Below are 22,506 nucleotides of genomic sequence, written 5' to 3'. Positions count from 1 at the left end.
TAGCAACTTCCAATCACCAACCAACAAGACACTTTGACAATTCAAGAGTCTCCAAATTACTCAATCCAAGCTAAGAATACAAAAATCTAATTTAAAATTCAACCAAGTATTTTATCAAACACTTGGTAGACACAGAATAAAAGCATGGTAAAATTGTAACAATAATCAAATCTAACAACTACCAATTGAAAGAAATTAACAATGACAACTGAAGAAAACAATAACAACATGAACATATAAATTGCATTAACAAAGATCCAAAGTATCAAGAGTGCATAAACATAAGGATAACAAAGTGAAGGAAATAACAAGTAGAATTGAAGAACAAATGTGCTAGAACAATAAATTGCAAGGAGTTGTAAATAAAAACAGAAATTAAATCTAAATCTAAGAAGAAATTGGAGTAGAAATCCTAAAACCTAAATTATGAATGAATGAAAAGTGTCCCCCTTCCAGCTCCACTCTGCAGCCTCTAATCTGTATTTTCGGGCCTTAAACTGGGTCAAAAGCAGCCCAGAAATCGCCCCCAGCAAATTCTGTTTATTGCAGCACGTGACGCTCTGTCACGCGTACGCATCGCTGGACTTTTCACTGGCCACGCGTAGGCATCAGCCACGCGTGCGCGTCATTTGTATGCTGCACCAGTCACGCGTACGTGTCATCCACTCGTGTGCGTCGCTACCAGATTCTGAAATCCTTAATTTCTTGTGTTCTTTCCACTTTTGCATGCTTCTTTTCCATCCTCTAAGCTATTCCTGCCCTATAAACCCTGAAAACACTTAACAAATATATCACAGCATCGAATGGTAATGAGAGAGGATTAAAATTAGCAAATTTAAAGCCAAAGAAGCATGTTTTCAATCATAGCATAAAATTAGGAAGGATTTGTAAAACCATGCAATTTATATGAATAAGTGTAAGAATAGTTGATAAAATTCACTCAATTTAATACAAAATAAACCGTAAAATAGTGGTTTATCAATCACTTGAAGCTTCTTGTTGATAATTTGCGAGTGACAGAATCGTCATTAATAGTGTCAAAGTATACATTATCAGCATGAATGGGTGAACAACATATTTGGTGAAAGGGTGAAAGAGCAAAAGAATAGTGTGGTACCTGAGCAAGTTGTGCTTGAGTGAGTTTCTTGTCCATCCTTGCTTGCATGATAGCCTTCTTGAGTTTAGTCGGCACGCATTCATCTATACACGAAATTCGAAATTCATGACATAAGCAAATTGGCTGGAAGAGATACCAATAATATATGTGAATGTGTATCAAAGAAGGTTTCATCTTGAAGGGATCAAAACAGAGAAATGCATCCATCAAGTACAATGAAGTGATGTTACAGGGGGTAATAACACTGATCATAATTAACTATCTTCACGAACATTAAACTAGATGATGATGATGATGATGTGTGTGTGTCTAAAGCATTCCCAAAATCCAGCTTAACTTGGACATTGTTCAATTTCAGAACAAATAATCATAACCAAAAATCATAAAAACAATCAAAACAGAAACAAATCCTCAGAAAAAGAACCAGAACAAATAAGTAAAAAATCATAACAAAAAATTAAATAATTTAAAGCATAGCGAAATGAGATAAAAAAATCAAATAATTAGAAGTTTAGAAAAAAAACCCTAAACCAGGATTTGACTCTTTACCACCAACGCCGGCAATCCATCTAGTGGCGAGATTGACGTAGACGCCACCAAATGTTTCCTTCCAGATCTTACTGCCGATTCATGGATAAACACTAGAGACGCCGGCACCGACGACGATGATGACGACGGAGGAGGGAGAGTGAGAGTCCATGTAGAGAGAAAGAGACAGAGTAGCAGAATAACGGTTAGTGCTGACGGGTGACACTGACGGGTGGTGCTGACGGTTGGTATGATGAGTGAGGGACAGGTAGACGGTGGCGCGGGGCATATGCGACGAGTGAGGGATGGACGGAGGTGCTGCGACAGGTTGGAGGGAGGGGATGTGACGGGTTGAGAGAGGGAAACACTGGGGTTGTTGGGAGAGAGGGAGTTATGGCTGTGTTAAGGTTTGCAGAGATGAGAACAGTGAGTGACGGCAAATAGGATATATATAGCAAATGGGTATGCTTTTTAAAGGTGACAAAAACAAAAACAAAAACAAAAAATTCATGTTTCAAAAGCGTTCCAATTGATCCTTTTAAGCCACTATTTTGAAGCGTGGCAATTAAAAGCGTGGCGACAGAATTTAAAAAACGTGCCTGTTGCTCTCTACGGCCACACTTTTGAAGCGTAGTGGTGTGTGGCCGAAAGCGGGTCAGGAATTTCTCTCAAAAATAGAATTTCTCCGTTGCAAGTATAGTTCTAAACCCACAATCAACCAACACCAAAGTTTGAATTCAAAGAGATGTCACTATTAAAAACCAATTCAATTTCGGGAGTGTTTAGTTCCCGGGTCGTCTCCCAAGGACACTTGAGACCAATGAGTGTACAATTCCGGTTGTGATGCTCATAGAGTTTTCAATGAAGAGATAAACATATAAAGTAATAAAAGAACATGCAAAATTGTGATAAATGAACTAATAAAGGAATTAACGAACTAACTATGCAATATAGACAAGTAAGGTATAAAAGGGATTAATGTAAATGTGTATGAAAGATTTAAAGCAAAAAAGGTATCTTGACTTGGAATGAGCTAAGGGTCCTTTCCTTGTTGGAACCACAACTATGACAATTAGAATGAATTAATCTCACTTGATTAACCCTCACATCAGAGAGTAAGTTAAATGAGCATAAGTGTTCTTAACCCACAAATCCTAAATTGCTTGCTAATTGCCTTAGCAACAAATTAACGTTAGTGGGAACAATAACAATTAACAATCCAAGAATTTACACTAAATGTTGGACATTCCAACTCTAGAAACCCAATTGCTCACTTTCCCCAAGCCAAGAGATAGAAAACTAGCCCAAAATCATAATTGATATTTTGTCAAACACTTGGTGGGCAAAAACACTAAACATGGGAAGAATGAGAAAATGCTTGAAACTAAAAGCAACAAATGATCTCAATCAACAATAACAACTCAAGAAAGTATATAACAATCATCAATCATCAAATTCATCAACAAGAAATTGAAATTGCAAAAGAGAAGTAAAATTGAACTATAACTTGAAATATAAGAAAGAGTAAGAACAATGTAGCTATAAAGAGTAGTAACAAAGAGATACTTACAATATAATGGAAGCTAGCAAAATCCAAGATCAAAAATAGAAATGGCACTTGAATGTAAAAACCTAGTATAAACCCTAATAGAGATGATGAAAAACTTAAAGAAAAACTATACTAAAGCTTTCTACTACTACTCCTAAGCTACCCTAATGTTATGCTATGCTATGGTCTTCATTTTCCCTTCATTATGAGCTAAATGGCTTCAGAAATGGGCCTCCAATCCACCAAAATCGCGAGTCACGTGCAGTTTTAATGAAGGCATGTGCAGACACCTGTGCGTACGCACAGACGTGTGCGTGTGCGCACGCACACTCTGCCAAAATTTCTTCCTATGCGTACGCACAAGAGGTTGTGTGCACGCACACTAGGCAATGCTTGTATGGACGCGCGACGCGCACGATGCGGCTCATGCGTACGCGTGGCTCTGATCTGATGGTTGTGCGTAAGTATGCAGGTCTGTGCGTACGCACACATCGCTGTGCTCCTCTCCTTTGATTCTTCATGCTTCCTCCACTTTGCATGCTCCTCTTCCATTCTCTCCAAATCATTCCTACCTTATACATCTGAAATCACTCACAAATAATATCAAGGTGTCGAATAGAAGGCAAATGGGATAAAATTAATCAAATTAGGCTCAAAAGAGCATGTTTTCATAATCAAGCACAAATTAGGAGGAAAGTTCAAAAGATTGCTATTTAAGGGAATAAGTGCAAGTTTATATGATGAAATCCATTCAATTTCAACCAAAAATCATCATCAAATATGGATTCATCAATTTTTCCACACTTAAACACTAGCATGTCCTCTTGCTAAACACACTCAAAGGAGATAGATGAAAGAAAAAACGATTTATTCTATGTACTACCTATATGCATGCAACTATCCTAAATGTTACTACCAATATGTACTATGCCAGGAGTTATTAAAATAAACCATGAAATTTCAATCTATCACAAGAAAGCTTTAGGGCCAATTCAAAGAGTTTATGCACTAAAATTAATGTCCAAAGAGTTGAATTGAAATTTTTAAAACTAACCAACAAACAACTTGTAAGAAGATACAATATGAGATGCAAGAACATAGAATTGAGCGATCGAACCCCTCACCGAATGTGTATTCACTCAATTCGCTCAGTGTTTAGGGCTTAATCACTCAATTCTCCTTTAATCATGCTTTTCAAAGATTTGCAAGTCATCTAACAATCAACTAGTATTTGATGCATAAAAAATAAATATCATGAGGTCTTTGGAGGGTTGTAATTGGGCTAGGGTTTAGGTAGGATAAATATGGTTAAGTGGACTTAAAGAATTAGTTCTTTGATTAGCTTAAGTGTCCACCTAATCCTATATCGCCTATATACTCATAATAATGCAACCTATTGATAAACCACTATTTTATGGTTTATCTTGTGCTATTTGAGTGGTTTTTATCAAGTCTTTGCACACTTATTCATATAATTTGCATGATTTTACAATTTCTTCCTAATTTTGTTCTATGATTGAAAACTCGCTTCCTAAGCTTTTAAATTGTGTATTCTTAATTCTCCTTTATACCATTCGATGTCGTGATTTGTGCGTTAAGTGTTTTCAGGCTATATAGGGCAGGAATGGCTTAGAGGATGGAAAGGAAGCTTGCAAAAATGGAAGAAACACAAGAAACAAAGGAGATGACCAGCGAGCATCGACGCGCACGCATGGCTCACGCGTGCACGCAACTTGGAGATTTTCACAGCGATGCGTGCGCGTACCTGACGTGTACGCGTGACACGCGAAGATGACTGATAAACCCCTATTTTATGATTCATCTTGTGCTCAATTAAGTGTTTTTATCAATTCTCCACCCACTTATTCATATAAATTTCATGGTTTTATAATTCCTTCATTATTCTATGATATGTGAAAACATGTTTCTTATGCCTTAAAAATAATTATTTTAATTATCCTTTGTTACCATTTGATGCCATGATCTGTGTGTTAAGTATTTTCAGACTTCATAGAGCGGGAATGGCTTAGAGGACAGAAAGGAAATATGCAAAAATGGAAGGAACGCACAAAATGGAGTTTTTGAAGAAAATACAAGCGACGCACACCCATGGACGACGCGCACGCATGGACGACGCAGATGCGTGCCTAGCGCAAAATGCAAACGACGCGTACGCGTGGCAAGAAAAATCTCCAAACAACGCGCACGCGTGACCCACGCGGACGCGTGACCCACGTGCATGCGTGATGGACACCACGTGTAGAAAATTGCAGAAGTCGCCCCCAGCGATTTCTGGACCCTTTTTCGGCCCAAATCCAAGCCCAGAAACACAGAATAGAAGCCAGAGAATGGGGGAATCAATGAGGGAATGGACACAACATTCATAATTCACAATTTTAGGTTTTAGATGTAGTTCTTAGAGAGAGAGATTCTCTCCTCTCTCTTAGGTTTTTAGGACTAGGATTTCTCTTAGTTTATGGTTATTTCTGCATTCCAGGTTCAATGTTCTTTTAATTTATATTTCTCTTCTACTTTTATTTACTCTAATGCTTTTACTTGTTAATTACTTATGTTCCCAAATTGGCTTATGAACCTTCCCATGTTAGATTTGAATTTGTGTTTAAATGCAATTTGAGGTATTTCAGAATTATGATACTCTTAGCTTTAATTGATGAAAATGCATTTTTATTCGAGTAGATTTCATTCCCTTTTAGCTTTGGATAAGTAATTGGTGACACCTGAGTTGTCAAATTCAGCGGTTGATTGAAAATTGGGAATTGCTTATTGATTTGGATCCCTCTAAAGCTAGTCTTTCCATAGGAGTTGACTAGGACTTGAGGAATCAAGTTAATTAGTCCACTTGACTTTCCTTTATTTAGTAAGGGTTAACTAAGTGGGAGCAATACATAATTCTCATCACACCTGATAAGGATAACTAGGATGGAATTTCCGGTTCTCATACCTTGCCAAGAGTTTTTCTAATTATTAATTTATTTTTCTTGCCATTTAAATTACTTGTTCTCTATTTCAAAAACCCAAAAACACAGCTTATTCCATAATCAATAATAAATCACACCTCCCTGCAATTCTTTGAGAAGATGACCTGAGGTTTAAATACTTCGGTTATAAATTTTATTGGATTTTGTTACTTGTGACAACCAAACTTTGTACGAAAGGATTCTCTGTTGGTTTAGAAGCTATACTTACAACGCGATTATTTTCATAAAATTCTTTACTAGCAGAAGTTCGATCGTCAATGACCATCGACGCGTACGCGTGACTGACGCGTACGCGTGACATGCGCCACATGCAGAAAACGCAGAAGACGCTGGGGGCGATTTTGGACTGAGTTTGGACCCAGTTTTTGGCCCAGAAACACAGACTAGAGCTAGGGGACAAGCAGAGACTCAACACACATTCTCATTCGCATAGTTTTTAGTTTTTGGTTTTGAATCTTAAAGAGAGATACTACTTCCTCTAGGTTTTCTTCACATTCATAGTTTTAGGGTCTTATGCTTTTGATTTGGATATTGAGAAGAGTTACTACCTCCGTTGAAGTTTCCATTATTCTAGTTTGTTTCTTTATTTCTTTACTCTTTTAATCGCTCATTAACCCTGTTCAGATTTAAGTATGGATATTTTTTATTTTGGGATTTATTAATGCAAAGAATTATTTTTACCTTTAATTAAATTTCAGTTATTATTATATTTAATTTATCATGTCTTCTTTTTATTCCCTTTTATGGTTTATGAAAATGGCATTCATGTCAATGGAGTAGACTTCCAACTTGACTTGGGAGTTGATTAAAAGGGGATCCTTGAGTTGGAATACTCAAGTGTTAATTGCAATTTGGAAGTCGTTGGCTGGCTCTCTAGTCTCTAACTCTAATCCTTCCTTAGGAGAGGATTAGGACTTGGGAATCAGAGTTGGTTAGTTGCTTGACTTTCCTTTATTAGGTAAAGGATAACTAAGTAGAACAACAACCTCTTGCTATTACACTTGGAAAAATCCAACAAGGATAGAACTTCCAATTAATCTTTTTCCAGTCAAGGCTTTTTATTTTAATTACATAAAACCTCTTGTTAATTTTCAGTGCTTCAATTTATAATTATTTATTTTTCTGTTCTCCAATTCTAAAATTTCTCGGAAAAAATTCCTGACCAATAAAATAGCATTCTTTTGTCAACTCGTTGGGAGACGACCTGAGAATTCTACTCCCAATATTTTATTCTTAAATTGTAACAACTCTTTTTAAATTGATAAGCGGAATTTTCGTCGGTTAAGAACTGTACTTGCAACGCTGTTCTTATTATAAATTCTTAATCGGCAATTTTCCGCCCGTTCACCTATCTACCCATTTTTCTCCTATCTCACCCTACTCATGCACTTTCCTTTCGAAACATGAACATATGCATCCTTTATTTCAACTTTTTATTTCACATTCTATTGCACAAGTTTTTTTTTTAAATTATTTTTTATCTTTGTTAGCACAAGAGATACATATGACTTAAAACAATGAATGCATGAGCATTACCCAATTGTCAATTTTTTACAATGAGTTCCATGCCTCTATCACAATTGCTTCCCAACAATTCTCCCCACATTTAGAATATACACATTAATCCACCCAAGCTAATCAAAGAGTAATTCAGAGATATCAATGGTTTTTTGCTTAAGGGAGAATAATGTGCTAAAATTAGAACAAAAGGGGATTTACAGGCTCAACAGAGGTTCACAAAGATGAATGCAAGGGTTGGCCATATAGGTTGGTGAGTTCAACATTAAAGATAGCCTCAATCATGCTAAATGCATCCAAACAACAAATACAGAACATAAAGAATCATGCAAATCAATGATCACAATAAAAAAAGAGTATAATCACACAAGAACAAAAATTATGGTTGAAAAATGCAACCATCTATTAGAGCTCAAATCTCACAAGGTATGTTGTTCTAGCTCTTTTCTATGTTCTACAAACAGAATACTTCAAGCAAGTTGAAAAACACAAGATTTTTCTTCAATTCAATCAATGGTATGCCCTAAGAAAGATTTCATGGAAATTCCTTGGTGTTTCACCAAACTTATTCACTCTATCATGCAACATGCAAACATTAACTACCATATAATTATGAACAATAAAGAGATATATACAAACAAACCAACCAATATGTAATAGAGATAAAGCTACTAAAAATGAAGAAAAAGAACTAAAAGAGTATTGTAAAGTGTTTTGAGAAAAGAATTTTACCCTTACAAAGTCGCCGATCCTCCCCCACACTTAATTCGTGCACGGTCCTCCGTGCATGCTTACGATCTGGGAGAAAAATAACTTCAGGGGTCTACCTTCAGCCGGTGGTCTCGGAAATGGGTTGGTCACCTTCATCATGCTCCTCCCCAACTAGCTTGGATGAAGCCTCAGGAGTTGGGCCGAGGTCTCTTCCTTCTAGCTTTGCCGCTATCCACTCGAAACGCTTTTGCTCCAGATGCTCCATGTGGTGGATATCGTGCAAGATGTCTTGGAATAATTCCGGAAGAGGCCAGAAAAACGGTAAAGGAATTGATGAAGTCGGTAGATTTGATGGTGGTGATGTGGGTGCCTTCTTCTTGGAGGGTGTCTTCTTTGATGATCCATCCAATTCTCCCCTCGGAATGAACTTGTTACCTCTTGGACTCTCGAACATGACGTCTATCGGTTGCCTCTCAACCCCCGCTGCTATTGCTAAACGCATCACCATCGATGGAAATGGAATGTTGATCTTTTTCTTCTCAACCAGTTTCCAAATCGATTTGTGCATCAAAAGTACAATGGCTATGTTCTTTCCTTCCATAATAGCCCAAAGTAGCAAAGCAGTTCTAAATCTAACATGGGTAGCATGGGTGCTCGGGATGATGTAGTCCGCCACAATCTGATGCCATATACACGCCTCAGCATTTAAATCGGAGTAAGAGATACTAGTGGAAACATATTTTCTCCCTTTGCTAAACTCCCAAGATAAACCAGGACGGCCAACTCTCTTAAGAATAGGAGCCAAAGACATCCTCCCCTTGAACATGTCTGCTTTGATCTTTGAATAATCATCTTTCTCAGGCGGAATATGGGGGATCTTCAAAATAGCTTCTAGAGCTTTGTTGGAGTGTCCAACATCTCTCCCCGGAGGAATACTGACTCCTCTTCCCAAGCTTGGTAGTTCGCATAGAATTCCCGCACCATGGATTCATTAACTTCAATAGGGTCTTGCTCAAGAAATCTCCAATGAAGTGAGGCAATCCTTTCGTGAATAATCGCCTTGTACTTGCTTGGAACCTTCAGTGTCTTCTCCCAATGGATTGTTCTTTTCTCAATTGCTTCATATTGGAAGTCGACTCTTCGGTTAACCAAGGTACTTGGTTTCGCACCTTGGCGCTTCAACCAAATATTAGGAGGGTGAATTGTTGGTTGCACAACTGGTGGTGTAACCGGTGCTTTACCTTTCTTCTGCATCCTAAAAAGAAGAATCAAAAACAAAAGATTTCAAGATTATCCGGCAACAAATAAAACAAGATTATTGAGGAAGCACAAATAAACTGAAGAAGAATTTAAATTCTCAATTGGAAGCTTTCAAAATAGTGTGAATTAAGAGACAACAGTGTGTGTATTCTAAAAATGCGCGTGGTAAGAACACACACACCGGCTTGATAAACGGCAATCACACTGTAAAACAATCAAAGTTCAATGCTTCTCAATCAAGTGCTTAAGTTGCAAATCTAAAGCATGGACATGAAAGCAACTTCAAGCAAGCACTAAATGATTCATTTAAATTCTTTGAGTGGAATGGTCATTGAGGTTGTCGGCATGAAAGTTCATTAACAAAAGAGGTTGTACAACAACAATAACCATTCAATCAAAGTGACTTGTCAATTGTTCATTTTCAAGAAGTGGTAATCACATGTACAATGTTCTTGATTTAAAGCCAAAACATGTTTGATCAAGACATCATCAAAAGTTGAACATTTGTAAAGTGATCACTTAATCAAAATTCCGCGATGAACAATGAAAGTTTAATTCCACAAAGCACAATGCATTTGCACCAAAATCACCCATCAACAAAGTACACAAGTCATGAAAGGGTTGGGGGTTTGGAACTTCAAGCATACAAACAAGGAAATGCATTGGTAAATTCAACTTGATTGTCATCAAAAGTCATAATTGAAGTTGCACAATTCATACAATATGCCTAACAAGAGATAAATTGAATGCATATGATGGCCATGTCATATGAATCAAACAAAATGTTCATTGAGGCATTTTATCAAGTATGTGGTATGCAATGTGCAAGTTTATCACAATTAATGCTCAAATTCAATCATAATCAACCCAACAATCAAATATCAACACTTGCAATACAAAGAGAGACAAAGAAAGTAATAAACTTAATCTAAGCAACATGAAAAGAAAATAAACACAATTTCAAAAATCAACACAAAAAGAAAATAAGAACCTGAAAATTGAAGGTTGAGAAAACAAGAATTGGGGAAGAAACAATGGCACTCCTTATAGCCATTGCGAGCTTGTGACGGTTGGATTTCGCCGGAAAAGCACCAGAGGAGAAAAAAACTCACCGATGGTGAAGAGAGAAAAGAGAAAGAAAGGAAAGAATAAAAGAATGAAAGGGTGAGGAGAGAGAGAGACGGTGGCAGAGTCGCCTGAGAGGCTGGGCAGAGGTAAAGAGCAGCAGCAGTGAAGAGAAGAAGAAAAGAAGGGAGCTGCTGCTCAACAGGGGAGCGTGCCCTATTATTGCCCAAAACGAGTCGTGTGCGTACGCACAGAAGGCAGAAATCAGAGGGGTGCGAACGCACACAGCGTGCGATCACTGTAAATAGAGAGTGTGTATTGGAGTGTGCGGATGCACAGTTGTGAGCGCGCGCACAGGGGTGGCTAGAAAGAGGGGTGTGTGCGCACGCACAAGACGCGAAAAAGATAAGGGGATGCGAGCGCACAAAGCGTGCGATCGCTCCCACCAGAGGGGTTGCATTAAAGCGTGTGGACGCACAGGGGTGGCTAGAAAGAGGGGTGTTCACGTGCACAACTCATGCCAACGCTCCCACCAGAGGGGTTGTCAATTGGTGTGCGGATGCACACGTCTGTGCGGCCGCACAGATAGCGCAAAAAGGGAAATGCGTGCGTACGCACAGACTGTGCTGGCGTTGCGACCAGAGGGCACTGCAAGGGGTGTGCGGACGCACAAGCTCGTGCGCACGCACAGATGGTGAAAAACGTAGTTGTGTGCGCACGCACAGCAGGGTGCGTACGCACAGATGTCCTGTTTCATAAAAATTTTTCTTTTCAAAACTAAGGTACCAACCTTTAGTACATCAACATATCAACCCCAAATCATACAAACATTCACAAATTCATGATCCACAAGCAATTCAACTTATTTAACTAAAAAAAAACATCAAACCAAACCTAAGCTAATCATCATATCACAAGAAAGCAACTAATTCAAAAAGTTTTAAACAAAGGATAAAGTTGGAACAATGTTACTATGGTGGGGTATCTCCCACCAAGAACTTTGGTTTAAAGTCCTAAGTTGGACTTTGCATGGCTTCATTGATCAATTTGAGACCTCTCCAAGGAGAAAAATCTCCAACTCTTTGGCATTCTTGGGTTGAGTGTGATCCATTGAATTAGACTTCTTGGCAACATTCTCTTCTTCTTGTTCTTTTCCAACCTCAATCACTTGATCTTCAATTATATCGCACCCAAAGATAGAGTAGGCTTCGAGAATGGGTTTCTTGGATTCCTCCAAAGTGAACTTTACTACCTTGCCATCGGCCTCAAAAGAATAGACTCCTGAATGTGCATCCAGCCTGAACCGGGATGCCTTCAAAAACGGCCTTCCAAGTAGAATGGATGATGGCTTGTCTGAGTCAATGGGAGTGGTCTCCAAGATGTGAAAATCTACCGGGAAGAGTAAACCTTGGATGTTAACTAGGACATTTTCCGCAATCCCCACAACTGATACAATGCTTTTATCTGCCAATACAAATCTTTCCCCTGGCCTCTTTAGGGGTGACAAGTTCAATCTCTCATAAATGGGGAGTGGCATAATGCTTACGCACGCCCCCAAGTCGCACATACAATCCATGAACTTTATCCCACCAATCAAACAAGTAACCAAATATGGACCGGGATCATTGCATTTTTCAGGAATTAGAGAAGAGATAGAATTATCTACCGGCCTTTTGTTGAATTCGCCAATCTTGACCTTATGTGTGCAAACATCTTTGAGGAACTTGGCATACTTGGGCACTTGTTGAATGGCTTGAAAGAGAGGGACGGTGACTTCAACATTCTAAAAAATTTCCACCATGTTGGGGTCAAGTTCTTCTTGCTTCTTAGCCTTCTTAGCCAAAGTTGGAAATGGAATTGGCATAGGCTCTTCAAGCAGATTCTTCCTCTTTGGATCCTTGGCCTTGAGTGGTTCCTCCTCACCTTTTGCAACATTTTTCTCCTCATCCTTCATCACTTCCACATCATCTCCCACCTCTTCATTATGGGTTTCCTCACTCAAACTTGTAGGCACAACACCAATTTCATCCAACTTGATGCCACTCCTAAGGGTGATAGCATTGATGCTTCCCTTTGGATTTGGTTGGGGTTGAGAAGGTAAACCACTAGAAGTTGAGGCTTGTTGGGCATTTTGTGTAGTCATAGGAGAAAGAGTCAAACGGGAGAGAGCTTCGGCAATAGTAGCCATATATGTTTCTTGTTTCTTGTGAAACTCCCGTTGCTCTTGCATAAAGATTTGAAGTGTGGCATTCATGTAAAGTTGATTAGGAGGAGGGGCTTGATTGCCTTGAGGAGGGTTAGATCTACTATTTGGATGTTGATACCTCCCTTGAGGTTGAGATTGTGGTGGTTGTTGGTATGATTGTTGGTAGGGTTGTTAGTATTGTGGTTGACCTTGGGTGGCTTGATGATAGTAGGCTTGCACGTTTGGGTATGGTTGAGCTTGAAGGGCTTCGTTCCACCTTTGGTTAGAATTATCCCTCCATCCTTGGTTTTGATTTCCTCCATGTTGAGGAGTTCCTTGATTATAGTTGGACCTTTGTGGGTATGGATTGGCTACCGCTAATGTAGTGTCCTCTTGGAGTTGAGGGAACTCATCAGTGTAATGGTTATTACAAGCACAAATACCGCACGATATTGGTGGTCCTTCGATTCTTGGAGGTTGAGGTGGAGGAGATAGCAAAGCTTGGAGAATTTGTTATCCTTGGGTGATTTGTCTCAACAAAATTGTCATCTCACCAAGGGTCTTAGTCAAAATGGCATCTCCGGAAGGAGAAACTTCACTTAAAGCTTTTGGTTGTGGATTTCTTGCCCTTGAGTGTTGAGTGGAGTCCGCCAAGTCCGCTATGATTTCCCAAGCTTCCACGGCGGTCTTGTTTTTGGTGAGGGATCCTCCACTAGAGGCATCTAGAAGAAGCTTATCTTGGGGGTTCATCCCTTGACAAAAATAACTAATAAGCACCAACTCTCAATACAATGGTGGGGGCAAGCTTCCAACAACTTCTTGAATCTCTCCCAGTACTCATAAAGAGTCTCCCCATCTCTTTACATAATGCAAGAGATTTCCTTTCGCAGCTAATCTGTCTTCTGAGGTGGATAGAACTTTTCCAGAAATTTCTTACGCAGCAAGTCCCAATTGGAAATCACATCTCCCGGTTGAGTATAGAACCATTCTTTCGCTTTTCCCTCCAAAGAGAAAGGGAAAGCGAACACCAAAACTGCTACTTCATCCGCACCATGTCTTCTCGCAGTGGAGCATGCAACTTGAAAGTCCTTAAGATTCTTAAAAGGGTCTGCTCTGGGTAGTCCATTGTATTTGGGGAGCAAGTTTATCGTGCCGGTCTTGAGCTCAAAATTTGGATCCAAAGCCGGATACCGGATTTGTATCGGTTGCAAGTTAATATCAGGAGCTCCGGCTTCCCTTAAGGTGATTCTACGAGGTGGATCCGCCATGGTGTTGTCACCTGAGTCACTCAAAGAGATTTCAGCACTCCCCATAGATGAATATAAGTTTTCCTCATTAATTGAAGAATGATGGTCACGGATTGATGGTGATAGTGAATTGGTGTGCTCTTCAAGCAAGCCTGATTCACTATTCACAAATGCTAGCCGGTGCCGAGCTTGCCTAATATGAGTTAAAGTTCTTTCTATTTTCGGATCAAAAGGGGCCAAGCTCGGGTTTGGAAGCGACTGTGTCATTCAACTGAGGAAGCAATAAAAGCAGGCAATTATGAAAAGCAAAACAAGAGTAGACAAATAAACAAAAACCAACTTAACAATCAATAACTACTAAAACTAGCTAGATAGAAGCGCTATCTACAAATTAGTGCCAAGTAGCAAACAAAAACCAAGCAAATTTGAGACGGGTTGAGAGAGGGAGACACCGGGGTTGTTGGGAGAGAGGGAACTATGGCTGTGTTAGGGTTTACAGAAATGAAAAGAGTGAGTGACGGCTATATATATATATATATATAATAGGAAATGGGTATGCTTTTTAAAGGTGACGAAGACAAAAACAAAAAAGTCACATTTTAAAAGCGTGCCAATTGATCCTTTTAAGCTACTGTTTTGAAGCGTGGCAATAAAAAGCGTGGCGACAGAATTTAAAAAACGTGCATGTTGCTATCTACGGCCACGCTTTTGAAGCGTAGTGGTGTGTGGCCGAAAGCGGGTTAGGAATTTCTCTCAAAAATAGAATTTCTCCGTTGCAAGTATAGTTCCAAACTCACAATCAACCAACACCAAAGTTTGAATTCAAAGAGATGTCACTATTAAAAACCAATTCAATTCCGGGAGTGTTTAGTTCCCGAGTCGTCTCCCAAGGACACTTAAGACCAATGAGTGTACAATTCCGGTTGTGATGCTCATGGGGTTTTCAATGAAGAAATAAACATATAAAGCAATAAAAGAACATGCAAAATTGTGATAAATGAACTAATAGAGGAATTAACGAACTAACTATGCAATATAGACAAGTAAGGTATAAAAGGGATTAATGTAAATGTGTATGAAAGATTTAAAGCATAAAAGGTATCTTGGCTTGGAATGAGCTAAGGGTCCTTTCCTTGTTGGAACCACAACTATGACAATTAGAATGAATTAATCTCACTTGATTAACCCTCACATCAGAGAGTAAGTTAAATGAGCATAAGTGTTCTTAACCCACAAATCCTAAATTGCTTGCTAATTGCCTTAGCAACAAATTAACGTTAGTAGGAACAAGAACAATTAACAATCCAAGAATTGACACTAAATGTTGGACATTCCAACTCTAGAAACCCAATTGCTCACTTTTCCCAAGTCAAGAGATAGAAAACTAGCCCAAAATCATAATTGACATTTTGTCAAACACTTGGTAGGCAAAACACTAAACATGGGAAGAATGAGAAAATGTTTGAAACTAAAAGCAACAAATGATCTCAATCAACAATAACAACTCAAGAAAGCATATAACAATCATCAATCATCAAATTCATCAACAAGAAATTGAAATTGCAAAAGAGAAGTAAAATTGAACTATAACTTGAAATATAAGAAAGAGTAAGAACAATGTAGCTATAAAGAGTAGTAATAAAGAGATACTTACAATGGAAGCTAGCAAAATCCAAGATAAAAAATGAAAATGGCACTTGAATGTAAAAACCCTAGTATAAACCCTAATAGAGATGATGAAAAACTTAAAGAAAAACTATACTAAAACTCCCTACTATTACTCCTAAGCTACCCTAATGTTATGCTATGCTATGGTCTTCATTTTCCCTTCATTATGAGCTAAATGGCTTCAGAAATGGGCCTCTAATCCACCAAAATCGTGAGTCATGTGCAGTTTTAATGAAGGCACGTGCGTCTGTGCGTACGCACAGACGTGTGCGCATGCACACTCTGCCAAAATTTCTTCCTGTGTGTACGCACAAGAGGTTGTGCGCACACACACTAGGCAATGCTTGTATGGACACGCGACGTGCATGATGCGGCTCACACGCACGCGTGGCTCTGCTCTAATGGTTGTGCGTACGCACGCAGGTCTGTGCGTACGCACACATTGCTGTACTCTTCTCCTTTGATTCTTCATGCTTCCTCCACTTTGCATGCTCCTCTTCCATTCTCTTCAAGTCATTCCTACCTTATACATCTGAAATCACTCACAAACAACATCAAGGCATCGAATGGAAGGCAAATGGGATAAAATTAATCAAATTAGGCACAAAAGAGCATGTTTTCATAATCAAGCACAAATTAGGAGGAAAGTTCAAAAGCATGCTATTTAAGGGAATAAGTGCAAGTTTATATGATGAAATCCATTCAATTTCAACCAAAAATCATCATCAAATATGGATTCATCACGTAGCAAAAAAAAAAAACATGGTCAAATCTCTAATTAATCGCCACCCTTATAAAAGCGTAGCCATTGACCCCTTTCAGCACGCTTTTGAAGTGTGGCAAGAAAAAGTGTGGCCAAACTTTTAATCAATCACTACCGCATAAAGCGTGGCCATTGACCCCTTTTGGCCATGCTTTTAAAGCGTGGCAAGAAAAAAATTTGCCGACATGCCTTTTTCTTGTAGTGTTTCAGGTTGACTCAATCGATCATGCCAAGTTACGAATTCATTTGGGCTAGTGAACTTCTGGTTTACAATAGCATGTAATTCATTTGTACTAGTTTTAGTATAATATAACTCAGAAGAAAGTGAGGATAACTTTTCTAATATAACTTTTTTTTTTAATCATGAGTGGTGATATATAAGTACTCATGATTTTTCTCATTCATTATTTCAATATGATATCCATTTCGGTGAATATTTTTAAAATTCAACAAGTTTCTTAGAGACTTAGTGGACAATAGTGCATTGTTTATATGAATTTTGTTCTTCCGGAAAACAAAATTATAGCTCTTACGAAACCTTTTATTACATTTCCTGAGCCAATAATGGTATTAACATATTCTTCTTTTGGTACAAGATGAGTAAAATCTATACTATTTTTGATAATGGTATGCGAACTTGCACTATCCGCAAGGCAAACATCTTCATTATATGTTCTTGTCATTTTCTTCAAAGACAAATAATAATGAGATCATAAAATGAGTGAAGTACATGCACAGTAAAATTGTATTCCTGATTGGAACTGTTTGTCTAAGTAGCACTGTATATAAAAATAGTATCATATACTAAAAATTATTATTATTATTATAAAACTTGACACATTTAGTGATTTTAAAATTTTTGAACATAAACATTAATATTTTATTAAACATTATTTATATATATCATATTTAAAATTTAAAGACATAAGAGATAAAACTTAACAAGAAGTTTCTTACATTATTTATTTACATAAGCACTTAATGAACACAAATATTAAACTTTTCCATCATTAACCAAATGACCAATTTTTCAAGGATCCTCAAAGATATCAGATACTTCATAATGAGTGGTGTAATTTTCAACAACATTCTTTGAAACAAAATTTATTTTCTTTCCTTTGTCATCCTTTTTCAAGGATGAAATGATGCTTAATAAAGATCAACTAGATGCCTTGGAGTACGACAGGTACGTGACTAATAGCCCATTTTTCACCACAACAGAAACATTTATCCTATGTTAATTTATTTTGCCTATTATTTCTTTCTTTATCTCACTTCTGGTGAGATCCTTTCTTGTGAAAATAATTTTTCATTCTTCCATAAATTTTTTTGTTACCAAAGTCTTACCCTTTGTCTCTTCTGGAGTTATGATTTGTAGCATTTGCTTCAGAAAATGAGATGGCGCCAGCTGAGCGTGCTTCATGATTTTTTAAAAGCAATTCATTGTTACGTTCAGCAACAAGAATGCAAGAAATTAGCTCAGAATATTTTTTAAATTCTTTTTCTCGATACTGCTCTTGCAGGAGCACATTCGAGGCATGGAAGGTCGAAAAAGTCTTCTCTAACATTTTATTATCAATTATCTTTTTTTCACATAATTTCATTCGTAAGATAATTCAAAACATTGCTGAATTGTACTCATTTATGGATTTAAAATCCTGTAGACACAAGTGTGTCCACTCATATCGGGTTTGAAGAAGTATCACTATTTTTTTATGATTATACATTTCTTCAAGGTTCTCCCACGGATCTGTAGGATCTTTTAATATGAAATATTCATTTTTTTAATCCTTCGTCAATATGACGACGAAAAAAATCATAACTTTGGCTTTGTCCTTTTGACATGCTTTATTTTCAGTCTTAATAGTATCTCCAAGATCCATTGAATCAAGATGAATTTCGGCATCCAATATCCATGATAAGTAATTGTTTCCAGATATATCAAGAGTATTAAATTTAAGATAAAAAAACTTTAACATAATAAAAATATATTATCTGAATCTTACTAAATTTTAATCAGAAATTTGTGCTAATAACGTATTATAAAATAAATAAATAAATAAATCTAAAATAAAAAATATTAATATTAATATTTATTAATATTATTATCTAAATATAATAGCAATTATTCATCATATATATTCACTCATATATTGTTGTAGCATACATATATATATATATATATATATATATATATATATATATATAAATACTCTTTTTTCTGTCCTTGTATATCTATATCTTTAACCTATGATTATACTTCTATTACAAGAGTTACTTTTCAAACTTTTAAATTCAATTCATATTGAGAATTTAAACTTTTCACTCTTAAAAAACTGACACCATCCATATTAAAAAAAAAAAAAAAATCACATATCATTAAATGACATTCATATCACAACAGTTTTAACATTTTTTTTTCCCTTTCGATGATTATCACTATTAGCACAAACCAAAATCAATATTCTAAATGTGTTTATTTATAGATAAATTAACAAACAGATTTGTCAGCAAAATTCATAAAATAAGTAGACTACAAGCTACAAAGTATGACTTAGTTAGATCTAAAAGAAAATTCTGGGCATGGTGATGATGATGATGATGTTAGCATTAAAAATGAAGAGCAACTGAATCTATCAACTTCATCTTCTTCTTAAACTTCAATCCAAATCCAAATCCCAATGCAATGCAGCTCTTGTTTCTCATTCTCACCATGCCTTCTTCTACTTCTAGGGTTCCCTTTTTCTCTCTCTCACACCCACTCTTTCACTCCGAACAAAATCCAACACTTCCACCAATTCTCACGCATTCCTTGATTCCATTCCCCTCTCAGCTCCCTTCATGCAAAAACCCTACCCACTTCACATTCCTCTGATCTCGTCGAAGCCTCTTTCTGCTTCACACTCTCCTCACTCTTAATTTTTTTTCCTTTCTTTCTGGAATCTGAATTTCAGGGCTGCGTTTCTCGATTTGGGGAGTGAAAAGTTTTGATTTTTTTTTTTTACTTTGATCGCGATGATATCTTCTGGGCTCAACTTGGTGATGACTGTGATTGGGTTTGCGGTAAGCACCATGTTCATTGTGTTCGTGTGCACGAGGCTTGTCTGTGCTCGAATCCACTTGAATGCTTCAAGGAGATCCTTTCCCATTGCTTCCAGATCCAATCTTAGCATGGTGATGCACATTCTCTTACTCTTAGTTTTGTTCACTTTTCAACATCATTTATTGGAAGAAATTGAAATCAAATAAGATAAGGTTAATCTTATTTTGATGTGTTCGGATTTGCTTAGCTATGTGAATTATTGTAGTTGAGTTTTTAGAAGCACTGGGTATGGTTATTTTTATTTGCATTGTGTTTATTATTAGCAATTGGACATTTTCATGTGTTTAGATGGAACGGGGTTGGCATGGTCTTGAACGCACAGCTGTAGCTAAATTTCCAACAAAGAAGTTCAGTGACAAGTTCTTTTCTGCTGAAGAAAATTCTCAGTATGTTCATCTATCTGTTTCTGTAAATTACTTATCATGTTCAGAGAAGGCTTGTTGAGGCTCTAGATAGGAAGAGTGGATCAAATGGGGGAAGTTCTGTAGTTAAAGGTAGCGAAACCTATGAAAACTTTAGATCGAAAGATTAAAATATAAGTAGTTTAAAGATGGATATATTTTATGATCGGAGGGTACTTTGGTGTCGTTTGATCTACATAGTTGACCACAAGGCTTAGTTGCTGCCATTGTTAGTCCATCTATTGTTGTAGTTTCATGTCATGACTCATGTTAGCTTAATCCCCTGTAATTTGCGCAGTTTGTATTCTCTTTTGTTTATAAGTGATCCTTCTCCACTCGTTTTGCATTTTCTTAGACCGCAGTATCTATCATTAAGTCAACTAGGTAAGAAAACCACTATCTGTTGTACAAATTTAGTAGTGCCTGCATCTCAAATTTAGCTAAACCAACAGCTATCTGCTAAAAACATAAATGTTTGAACTAGTAGTTAATTAAACTGTGTAATAGATGGTGCCTTCACGACTTTGTTGAGTCTGCATAGTGTTACAAGTTTGTTCAGTACTTCAATTGTTGCTTATCATTTGTAACCTTCTGTTTCATGACATTTCAAAAGACTTCAGGACTCTTAGATTTCAATTTTGCTCGTGTTCATAATTATGTTTATTTGGTTCAGTTTTTGTGAACATTACTTTATGGTTATCTTCATGAACCTCCCCCACCCTCCAAAAAACAGGAAGATTTATCATTATACTATCCTACTTTTTCAACCACACACAAGTCGTTTACTGGTTTTCTTTCCCTTTGTTGGAGAGAAATACATTAATCTCATAATGAGAGGTGAATGTAACTTAAGCATGGGAGATAAGTGAAAAATTATTAGCATCATCAAGTACTTGTTGTGTGTCTAGCTCTTAAATTATGGGCTAAAAGATTATTCCAATCTGGTAACTTTGTTCACCATATTGGAAATTTACATTATTGTTGTAAAGGTGGTTACACCTTATATTTTTTTTTTCATTAATTCTTAAAGGATACACAACATGAACAGCCATCTGATGAAATTCGTCATGTCTGAAAAAAGGGATTCAGTCATTATTCCTGGTTATGGATATTTAATTTATCTGTATATGCAGGTGTACAGTCTGCCTCTCGGAGTACCAAGGTGAAGACATTCTGCGTATCCTCCCCTACTGTGGACACTCATTCCATGTGACCTGCATAGACTTATGGCTGCAGCAGAATTCCACTTGTCCAGTTTGTCGAATATCATTGCGGGAATTTACTGAGAGAAAGCGGTTAATGCAACCCTTATTCAGCTCTGCTTTACGACCTCATCGCAGCGCAGAATCCATTGAGAACCCCCATTATCTCTGTATGATGGGTGATAATGGGTTACCATTGAGAACCCCAGACAACCATGGGGCTAATGTGATGCAAGAGGACAGTTTTCCATCCGAGGGTGGTGGAGCAGATGCTACAGATAGCATCACCTGTCTTATTCCGGACGATCTTGTTAAAGATGAAGAGAAGAGGCATATAGAGAGCCCGTCAAACTTCTAGAGACCAGTTCATGTAAATCCACTTTTCGATGCGGTACTCTGAAATCACAAATTGAGCAAAGGTCATCTTCCGAATTTGGGTCAAACTCCATTGCATGCTGAAGGATGGTTGACGGCTTTGCTCTTAGTGTATATGTAGCCAAGAGTTTTGTTTTCCCTCACTGGGTTTACATTTTTACTTTCTCCTCTCCTTTGTTCTGTTCTTTAGCTTCAACACTTGCTAGTGTTTGAGATTTATTCTTCCTCTCCTCTCTCTCTTTCTCTCTATCCTTGTGTGTGCGTGTGCGCACGCATGTATGTTGTAATTAGTTGTAAGACCATAAATTGCTCAAGATAAATTGGAGCTATATCTCTGTGTCTTTGCCTCTTCTGGCCATTGATGTATGTTGTTGTTTTGGGAACACAGTTATTCTAGCTAGGTTCTAGCTATCTTACCCCTGTTTTTTGTTCAATTATTATTATTATTATTTTGAAGGGATATGCAATAATGTTGGGCCTTGCTTTCTTAAGAAAAGGCATGGACATTGTATACTTGAGATTGAGGGAAAGGGATACCAATATGAGGATCACCTTTTAAAGATATGGTCCCTTTATTTAAAGTAAGTATTTGAAAAAAAATGACCACCTTTTGGATTGTTTTATTTATAACTTCTTGGGTCCAGTTGTCTCTTAATAGGTGGAATCTGCTTCCTTCTTCCTTCATATAAATGTTTCCACTTTCCAAATATTTTCATCATCACTGTGGCTCCAGTTGTTTTAATTTGTTGCACCACCTGTGACATGGAAATTTCATTCACCTTTTGAGGTGACACCATATAAATTAGACAGAGAAA

General features: G+C 37.3%; 1 protein-coding gene and 1 non-coding gene across 2 annotated transcripts; both read left to right on the top strand.

Annotated features, from left to right (window-relative positions):
- The first annotated feature begins 13,718 nt into the window (after positions 1-13,718).
- On the top strand, positions 13,719-13,824 carry LOC112781588 (small nucleolar RNA R71). The gene has a single exon (XR_003192357.1). It is a non-coding gene; the product is annotated as a small nucleolar RNA R71 (small nucleolar RNA).
- Positions 13,825-18,934: 5,110 nt separating this feature from the next.
- LOC112776731 (putative RING-H2 finger protein ATL61) lies at positions 18,935-22,102 on the top strand. The gene is made up of 3 exons (XM_025820967.3): positions 18,935-19,784; positions 20,002-20,099; positions 21,248-22,102. The coding sequence occupies exons 1-3, from the start codon at positions 19,626-19,628 to the stop codon at positions 21,672-21,674; spliced, it is 684 nt and encodes a 227-aa protein (XP_025676752.1). The 5' UTR covers positions 18,935-19,625; the 3' UTR covers positions 21,675-22,102.
- The last annotated feature ends 404 nt before the right edge of the window (positions 22,103-22,506 follow it).

This window comes from Arachis hypogaea, chromosome 19 (genome assembly GCF_003086295.3).
Source record: "Arachis hypogaea cultivar Tifrunner chromosome 19, arahy.Tifrunner.gnm2.J5K5, whole genome shotgun sequence".
Lineage (NCBI taxonomy): Eukaryota > Viridiplantae > Streptophyta > Magnoliopsida > Fabales > Fabaceae > Arachis > Arachis hypogaea.
This window is presented reverse-complemented; position numbering and strand designations above follow the sequence as displayed.

What these genes read in the sequence shown, in the direction of transcription:
- LOC112776731 (XM_025820967.3), top strand. Translation starts at nt 19,626, where the DNA reads ATGATATCTTCTGGGCTCAACTTGGTGATGACTGTGATTGGGTTTGCG. An exon ending in CCAGATCCAATCTTAGCATG is followed by an intron (nt 19,785 to 20,001) that starts GTGATGCACATT and finishes TCATGTGTTTAG; the next exon opens with ATGGAACGGGGTTGGCATGG. An exon ending in TCTGCTGAAGAAAATTCTCA is followed by an intron (nt 20,100 to 21,247) that starts GTATGTTCATCT and finishes CTGTATATGCAG; the next exon opens with GTGTACAGTCTGCCTCTCGG.